This window comes from Alligator mississippiensis, chromosome 3 (genome assembly GCF_030867095.1).
Source record: "Alligator mississippiensis isolate rAllMis1 chromosome 3, rAllMis1, whole genome shotgun sequence".
Taxonomy (NCBI): domain Eukaryota; kingdom Metazoa; phylum Chordata; order Crocodylia; family Alligatoridae; genus Alligator; species Alligator mississippiensis.
In genome coordinates this window covers 132,997,532-133,005,823 of record NC_081826.1, presented here as the reverse complement: position 1 = coordinate 133,005,823, position 8,292 = coordinate 132,997,532, and the positions used below count along the sequence as shown (strand labels likewise).

General features: G+C 41.2%; 1 protein-coding gene across 1 annotated transcript; it reads right to left on the bottom strand.

Annotated features, from left to right (window-relative positions):
* Positions 1-585: 585 nt before the first annotated feature.
* GCM2 (glial cells missing transcription factor 2) lies at positions 586-7,959 on the bottom strand. The gene is made up of 5 exons (XM_006277462.1): positions 7,861-7,959; positions 5,027-5,279; positions 4,476-4,588; positions 1,707-1,832; positions 586-1,473 (listed from the first exon to the last, which is right to left on the bottom strand). Exons 1-5 carry the CDS (start codon positions 7,957-7,959, stop codon positions 586-588), a joined length of 1,479 nt encoding a protein of 492 aa, XP_006277524.1.
* Positions 7,960-8,292: the final 333 nt, after the last annotated feature.

Genomic DNA, 8,292 nt, shown 5'->3' with positions numbered 1-8,292 from the left:
AAGAGAGACTGATTAAGCCCCTCTATTCAGGGAGATCACAAACTAGTGGTTCTCAACCTTCTTAGATCTGAGGCACCCTTAGGAAAATACCAGCTCTTGATTTTCCCTCATTTTCTTAATAACAGAAAAGCAGTAGAGCAATTCTTCTGTTACAAAGAAGTAAAAAAGATCACAAGTCAGAATGTTTTTAATACTCTGGATTTCTATGTGAAAACTTTAGCTTTATCTTGTGAATCATGCTTGCACCCCTAACAGTGCTAACATTGTGCAGCACCCCATGGCACCCTTGAAAGGATCTTAAGACTCCGAAGGATGCCATAACACCCTGGTTGAGAATCACTGCCATAACCCCTGCCCTACCCCTATTCAGTGTGGGCCTATGTTATGTATTGTATTATGCTGTATTAGATAAGGACTGCTTTGAACTTTGTATAGAGAGGACTTGAGACAGTCACCAGATTCCTGCAAAAGCATCATCAGGGAATAAGTAAATAGTCTTAATGCACTGCTTGCTCTCTGCTCCTCAAACTCCTATTCAAGAGGGTTCAGCATGCCAAAGGTTTGTGTTAGAATATGTGGGTTTAGTTAGTATTCACCACCTTCAAATCTTAATAGCTGTCCTTCATGCTCAGGGTAATTGTTTGCCAGGGTTGGCCCATACCGATAGGTATCCATAGTCTCCGCTCTTTCTGGCTTTGTGGGAATCGTATCGTGCTGGCAAAGCAAAGCCGATTTGAGACCACCACAGTCTTCTTGTATCTTTATCCCTGGGTAAACAGTTCCTGAAAGGTTCTCTGCCACGTGGCTGCAATTCTGAAGATTTTTTACATCACACATGTTATCACTGTACTTCACTACTGAGGGCTTGTAGGCCTGGTAGGATACTTTTGTGGTTGTAGTGATAACAGTTTGTAAAGCTGGGGTTGATGGAGTGGAATTGCTACCATATCTGCAAGGATACTCCCCGCTATAATAAGGATGATTAGTGTTTGCTTGAATCTGTCCGTAGTCACTCCTGTCTCCGTAACCAGTTTTCCCCATCATCTGTTTCAGTCCGTGATGTCTGTCAGTGTTATCAAAATTTTTGTCATGCGTGGTCAAAGAATAACCAGTATGTTGAGATCCATTCAAGTTCACGTGGTCAGTATCATCTGGGGTATTTGTCAAATCTTTGTAAAGTGTTGGATAGGAGCTAGAACTTATGTAGGCAGGAACTCCAAATTCATAGCCACAAGGCCGAGGCACAAAGATCCTTGGGTTAGGACACTTTTGGTAGGGTGACACCACATCCCCTTGAAAGCTAATTGAGTCATGAGTAACTTTGTAAGGGTCTGTATTTTGAAATGAAGAGTAAGACTGAGTTGCAATAGGGAAGCTGGTATCTGTAACGATACTGAATCTCTCTGGGCCTTCCTTACATGGCAAATGATGGATATTGTTGAAATGGCCACTGCTGTCATGGTACCATCCTGCCTGAAAAGAATATGAAAACAGACCTTTAAGATCTGGAAGAAAATGCTGCAAGTGTATGTGCTAGTGCACGTATCCCCAACACTGATATATACATACTTGTGATATGCCTTCTCTCCTGCTTTAACCTCCCCTACCCATGACAGCTAGCTGAAGAGGTGCAGTGTCTCATGACATGCACAATATCCTGTGATTCCCTGTTCATGGTTCATCTTTTCCAACCCGCCTAGATTTACCTCGGAGTCCAGAAGCCTCTTTTTCTGGGGAAGGTGGGAGGAGGATGTTTGTTTTTTCACAGCACTTCTCCTTACTTCTGCCTCTGATTTACTCTCTGGCCGAGAGTGGTCATGGAATCCTTTGGCCTGAAGTAGTGTTAACACATGTGAAACTTGGTTATTTAACGACACGAATAATCATGTAACTTGCTGTGTTGTTATTTTATATCACCCACGAGGCTGCTAAGTGTTGTGCACCAGCCTGCACCAAACAGCTTAGTGTAAATGACAGACCTTGCAGACCAGAAAGAGCAAAGAAACGGAAGAACCTTGATTATGGAGATGTGATGACATGTTCACTCTGGCAAGCACACAAATGCGTCATAGGTCATGTGTTTTGAGTGGGTGTGTATTTCTTTTTTTTTAATTAGTGGATAAACACAGTAATTTTTTTAAGCTGTGCCATATAGGGATATCAGCCCTGGACACTGCTTTTACAGGGAGGCCCAAAAATAGCCACTTCCACAGCTGACAGCTGGCCATGCCAACATCACTGGCAGAAAGGTGGCTGCCGCTACCCTGTGCCACTACTGTCCAAGGTGCAAAGCTACCCTGTTATGCTTTTGTAACTACATTTGTAGATGTGAACCAGGTGAGGTAGGGATGAAGACTGTAGCACAGGTTTTGAAAGGGCAGTACAGAAGAAAGCACGACAATGTTTGGAGAAGGAGGAGGTGACACAGGGCTTACCCAGGCTGGCATTTTTAGCTCAGAGGGGCAGCTGGAAAGGAACACAAAAAGTGATGAGCTCAGCAACACAGTAGACAGGAGCTATGTGATGAAGGGGAGTGGAGTTTGTACTTGATGGGCAACACCATGGGGAGCCAATGAGATAACTATAAAAAGGGAGTAACCTGGCTGCAGTGATAGGGACATTAATGATTTTGGCAACCACATTATAAGAGAATTGGAAAGAAAGTTAGTAACCATAAGGTTGAAGAGAAAGCTGAAGTGTCAAGGGAGGAGATGACCATAGCATGGACCAGTGATTTACCTGTTTGGATGAAGACAAGAGGTCAAAGATTACAGATACAGTGAAGGGTGAAGTAACAGGAGTTGCACATGGATAAGAATGCAAAGGCAGAGAGGAGTCAAAGAAGACCCCAAAGCTGTGGGCTGAGTTGTCAGGGAGAATAAAGAGTGCAGACAGGGTGGATTTGAGAGGAAAAAGTAAAAGCTTCCTTTTAGTTGGTATTCTGAAATTCAGGATCTTAGCTTAGCCTTAGTATAACAACCATTAAAATGGCATAAAAGGGCTTCAAATAGATTGCACAGTTCTGAATGACAAACATTCTTTACTTTTTAAAGCAGCTCTTCCTAACCAAACTGAAATGCATTCTGTGGGAAGTCATTTAGGGATGCTCATCTCTTTAAAGTACTCTGGTTGTATTCAAAACCCTCATCACTTATTCCTACCTGTTTGTGATTTGTCTCCTTTTTAGACTCCATCCTTTTTAAAGTCAGTAGGACTACTAGCATACATAAATGCTTATAAGACATAAAGAAGAATGCTTCAAAAGCTTTTGAAAGCATTTGAAAGCTTTTCTAAACTTTATCCCAGCAATACAGTTTGTCCAATAAAAGATATCATGCAAAAAGATTCTTGCCACTTGTATGACTTGTAGAAACTTATACAGCCCCAACGTGCCCTGGCATCCTAGCTATAAAAAAGAAATCTTGTCTGCTAAAATGACAGGTTCTTGTATAGGACAAAATAATTCTACTGTGTTAATGTTCATAGTTTTCAAATTAAAAATATCCACTTTGTTGGTAGACACTGTACATTTTGATTTTGTGTTAGAATTTTATTGTTCAAAGTTTATTTCTTGTTATAAGGAAACATTTTGACATTGAGCAAGAAAATAAGATTAATATTTACTATTAAAGTAGCTTTTGTTCTAATAAGTTAAGAATACTATATGACTATAAATGAAATAATTGGCCATATTATGATATGACAAGTTAGTATCAGTAGTTAGTCCATAATATGATGCAATATTCAGTCAGTACATCACATTTTGCATTGATATGTAATAAAATAATGTAAATAAAATAATATTAAAATAAAATATTTTTTGAAAAACAAGAAGTTCAAAATGGATTTTAAAAAATTGCTTCATAAGAATTTCCAAAAATGTTTCAAATTTCAAAATGTCAGAATTTCCCACACAACTTGGAAATTTCTCTGATATTTCAGATCTCTGATATTTATTTCTTCATAGGATCAATTCAAAGAAAGTTGTTTTAAAAGGCTTAGATCAAACCACAGGGTATACACTTAATCCTAATCATGGTTCTTGTGAAGGCAGTTCTCCCTTTTTTTAATTTCATACTTATATAAGAAAAACACTCATCAAATTCAGCTGGAGAATTTCTTTTGTAAAGAATATTGGGTTGGTGCCATTAAAAGCACAGGAAGTTATACAAGTGCAAGGACTACAGAGTTAGCCCTTAAATTAAGTTAATTTGTGAGAAATGCAACAGTGTACTGAGCATGCTTAGCATTTACAATTGTATATCATAATCAACAAAACTGTTTTATGCTTCCATAGTCATAATAATAATATTGGTACTTTGCCCTTAAATAGTGCTTTTCATCCATAGAGCTCAAAGCATTTGACCAAGAAAGGTAGATATTATTTTAGTTAATATTTGCATTATGGTAATATTTAGGAGCCAGAAAAGGACCCGAAAAGGTGGTTCTTCCCCCAAAGTAAATTTATGTTTTACCTGGAAAAATATTGCCATGCCATCTAGCCTCCAGAAGTTAGTGACTGGATAGCCACTGTGTCCTCGGCAAGGAATCAGTTCTAGAGCTGCATTACAGTTTGGACAGACTTTCTCTGCAAAATCGAATGAGGAGATTATTGAAGAAACCCACTTAGAACCTAATTGGATTAATAAATAAATCCTAACTTCATGTATTTTGCACCAAAAAGATAATGTAAGATAAAAAGCATAGCTGAATAATATAGTATGTGTGGACCAGATAGCAACACCTGATATGAATGATATGACTTGATATGACTTCATGGTTGTTTATATCTAGAACTAAAATCTATTATGTCAGCCCATCTCTATGGACTACCTGGAAGCACAAACATTTCTGACATTTGGAACTACCTATACTGTACACTGTCTTTACTGCTGCTCTAATCACTAGTAGTAAGAGTAGGATGAAGCAACTGTGCCTGTGTTGGGGATGTGAGATTCACCTGGACTTGAACTCAAGGCCAGTTAAGAAGACCTGTGTAGGGTTTTGCCCCTCAAACTTCTCTTACTTTGTTGCTTCTGGCGAGCTTTGTCACAGATGGCAGGACGAAGTTGAAGTCTGGTGCCGCTCGGCGGGGTGCAGCTTCTGGAACAAACCACCACACCAAGACAGGACTTCTTGAGGATCTGACAGTTGTGGTTGTTGGTGTTGCGCATGGCCCAACCACTGAGATGTCTCTGTGCATTCTTCTCCTCACTGGAGTAGATGAACCGCACATATCCATCTGGCCATTCCTGGAAACTGTCAAAGTGCTTGGGCTCCTGCACAGAAATCACAGAAGTGGGGTTGCCAGGGAGGGACAACAGCAAGAAAGGGGGACACAGGAGAGTGGTAAGAAGTGAGAATATAATTAACAGAGCATCTCTATGTACACTAATCAGGACAGCCTTTGCAGCCTGTGGCATGAAACAATAGAGAACAGCTGTAAACTTAGAACCACCAAGAACTACTACAGTAGTTAAAGTATAGGTCTATTCTGAAATGCTCCTCTCTCAAAATGCTAGAGGCAAGGATTTCCTAGGGAAATATCTTTTACTGGACCAACTCTGTAGTTGGGATAAAGTTAGATAAGTCTTTGAATGCAAGCTTTTCAAATGCAGGTCTCACCTGATGAAGAATGGCTTGCATTCGAATGCTTATCTAACTTTACCCCAACTATGGAGCTGGTCTAAGAAATCTTTGCCTCCCGCATAATTTCTGGACCATCACAGCCAAATTACTCTTGTACTACCTCTGTAAAAATGCCATTCTGACCTTCTACATTGTATGTCTTCATGATTGCAGATCAAATGTGTTCCATTCCCATACAAGAAGCCTTTTTTTGTGTCAATCCTGTAAGTTGAACCTTAGATGTGAGAATCAGGTGGGCTCCTTTCCTCCTATGCATCATCCCCCGTAATAAATATTTCTTTGGTCACTGATACCTATGCAATAATGCTATAGAGTTGTAACAGACTGTCCCTACACCTAGACGTTAATGACAATTCTGTTGTTGATGCACAAGTGTCAATAGAATCCATCTCTCCGCCTTTTACTCTGTCTTAATTGCAGGAATGTGGATTTATAGATTGAGTAGATGCCTTAATTTTGTGACTATCTCTTAAAATGATTTCTTGACGCTGGATATTATTATTTTTTATAACAAGTCTTGAACAGACCTTCCATCAAAACTATATTGACTGGTTGAAATGTGTACATCCTGTGTAACGCAAGAATATACTCAAAGTCATTTAAAAGAGGGATATTTTATAATTGGAATGTTATCACCTACTTTAAAAATTTGTCTACCATAGTATAAGTACAAAAAAGGTTGAGATTTTTAAATCATTTGATTTATATCATTAACAAAGAGAAATAAAATACTAATCAAGCTGTCATGCATATGAGTTCTCAGTGAAACCAAGCTACTGGCATACATAAAATTGAGCCTATCTATTAGGATTTACAGGAGGAAAGTCCAAATAATTACAGAATAATTATGAGTAAAAAAAAAGTTAAGTAAAAACAAAACAACCTTTCTGGGTTAAACTAACAAAAATATCTATTTGGTGATCTAGTCAATATTAAAATCTATTTAACAAGACATTAAACCATTTTAAATGTGTTGAATTCTAGCAGCACCTGCCAAAAGCAGCTTATCGTTAGGAAGGGGGAAAATGTTCAAACACTGGACTTGACACATGATTCATCAGAGCTGTTCAGATTATCTCTCTTGTCTGCTTTTTGGTTACTAACTGTTCCATAAACCATGTTAGATTTCAGCCAGATCCTTGCCATTACATTTGAGAGTGGAACAGTGTCTTACTTAACATAACTGCTCACATTTACAGAAACCAATGCTGAAACAGTCATTCCAAACCATAAGGAAGTCAATGGAATTTGTGGGTGGCTGGGGGATGTCTAAGTATCTTTGAGCGTCTGAGCACTAGCTCTTCAATACATGACCTTTCTTCCTGCAGTTATTGTGCTTTAGCAAAGTTGAGAAATATGGATTTCGTCTGCTTACACCAAAGTGCTAAGACTGCCTGAGTAACTCGAAAGTCAAGCCAGGTAGTTAGAGACCGAGTCCTGAACACACTAGGGATCTGGAGAGGAGGTTAGAACTAGCTTTGCACTGTAAGTGCCATTGGAGAACATTGGAGAACATCAATGTTTGCACTTCCAAGTAAACCCAGACCACAATACTGTAAGCCTGAGCATTGTTCTCTTCTATCTTACATCACACCCCCAGTCCCACTGAAGTCTTCTAGGTGGGAGGTTTGCCTCTGATTTCAGTGAACCCAGGATTTCACCCCTTCTCCTCCATAACAAATTACTGAGGTTATTACCAGGCACCACCTTGCTCTTCGACTCCCATCCACCTGGCGTGTGTTTAGCTCAGCGTCCAGGGTCCAAGTAATAATCCCAGCAATTTGTTAGAGAGGAGGTGTTAGCCCAATCTTCAACCTTGCTCTTGGAGCCTGATTACCGCAGTAATTTGTTATCAGGTGGTGTTAGAGTAATTTGTTAGAGGAGGAGTTAGACTGATCTTTAAGGCGATCACCAAACTGGTCAAACATATCGCATCAGCCCTTGGGAGGCAGACACATGTTCCATCTACTGTGAATGAAACTGCAGCACACTACGCACCACTACACAGCTGTCTCCCAGTCTCAGATGAGCCCTGGCTTGTTTGTGGGATTTTTTGTGAGTGTGTTTTTTTTTTTAATCTCCCTTTGCTCGCTTCCCCCTTTGCTACAAGTCTGCTATAAGACTGGGAAGCACAGATCTACCCACCCCTCTTTGGTTCAGGGCTGGCTGGGGATAAATGCAGCCTTCCCCCCACCCGCTTTCAGTTCCTACCTGCGGCAGCTTGGGGTCATTGATGTCCCAGGTTAACTTCATGCCATAGGAGCAGACACAGTCCAGGTCCTTGAAGGGCTCGGTCAGGGCTTTGGCCATGCTGGCCCTGGGCCCCAAAGGGGAGGGGGAAGCAGAGGGCAAGCGATGCTCAGGCACAGCGCGGGGCCCTTGCCCCTGTCCGGCACGGCGGTGCTGAAGGGCTCGGCGCTGCCCGAGAAAGCCGGGCTCTCGGCTTTGCCCGTCCTGATCCCTCCCCCCTGGCCCTGATCTCAGGCCTGTTAAACGCAGGTGGACGGGGAGGGCTGGGGGCGTGGGCTGGGGTGGAGGGGAAGCTTCAGGCCGGCTCCTCCCTTCCCTGCACCAAGTACAAGGAGCGCGGGGAGCAGGGACAGCAGGGCGCTTGGATGCCGTCCGTAGGGCCCTAAGGGTCGG

What these genes read in the sequence shown, in the direction of transcription:
- GCM2 (XM_006277462.1), bottom strand. Translation starts at nt 7,959, where the DNA reads ATGGCCAAAGCCCTGACCGAGCCCTTCAAGGACCTGGACTGTGTCTGC. An exon ending in ATGACCCCAAGCTGCCGCAG is followed by an intron (nt 5,280 to 7,860) that starts GTAGGAACTGAA and finishes ATTTCTGTGCAG; the next exon opens with GAGCCCAAGCACTTTGACAG. An exon ending in AGAGGCTTCTGGACTCCGAG is followed by an intron (nt 1,474 to 1,706) that starts GTAAATCTAGGC and finishes TATTCTTTTCAG; the next exon opens with GCAGGATGGTACCATGACAG.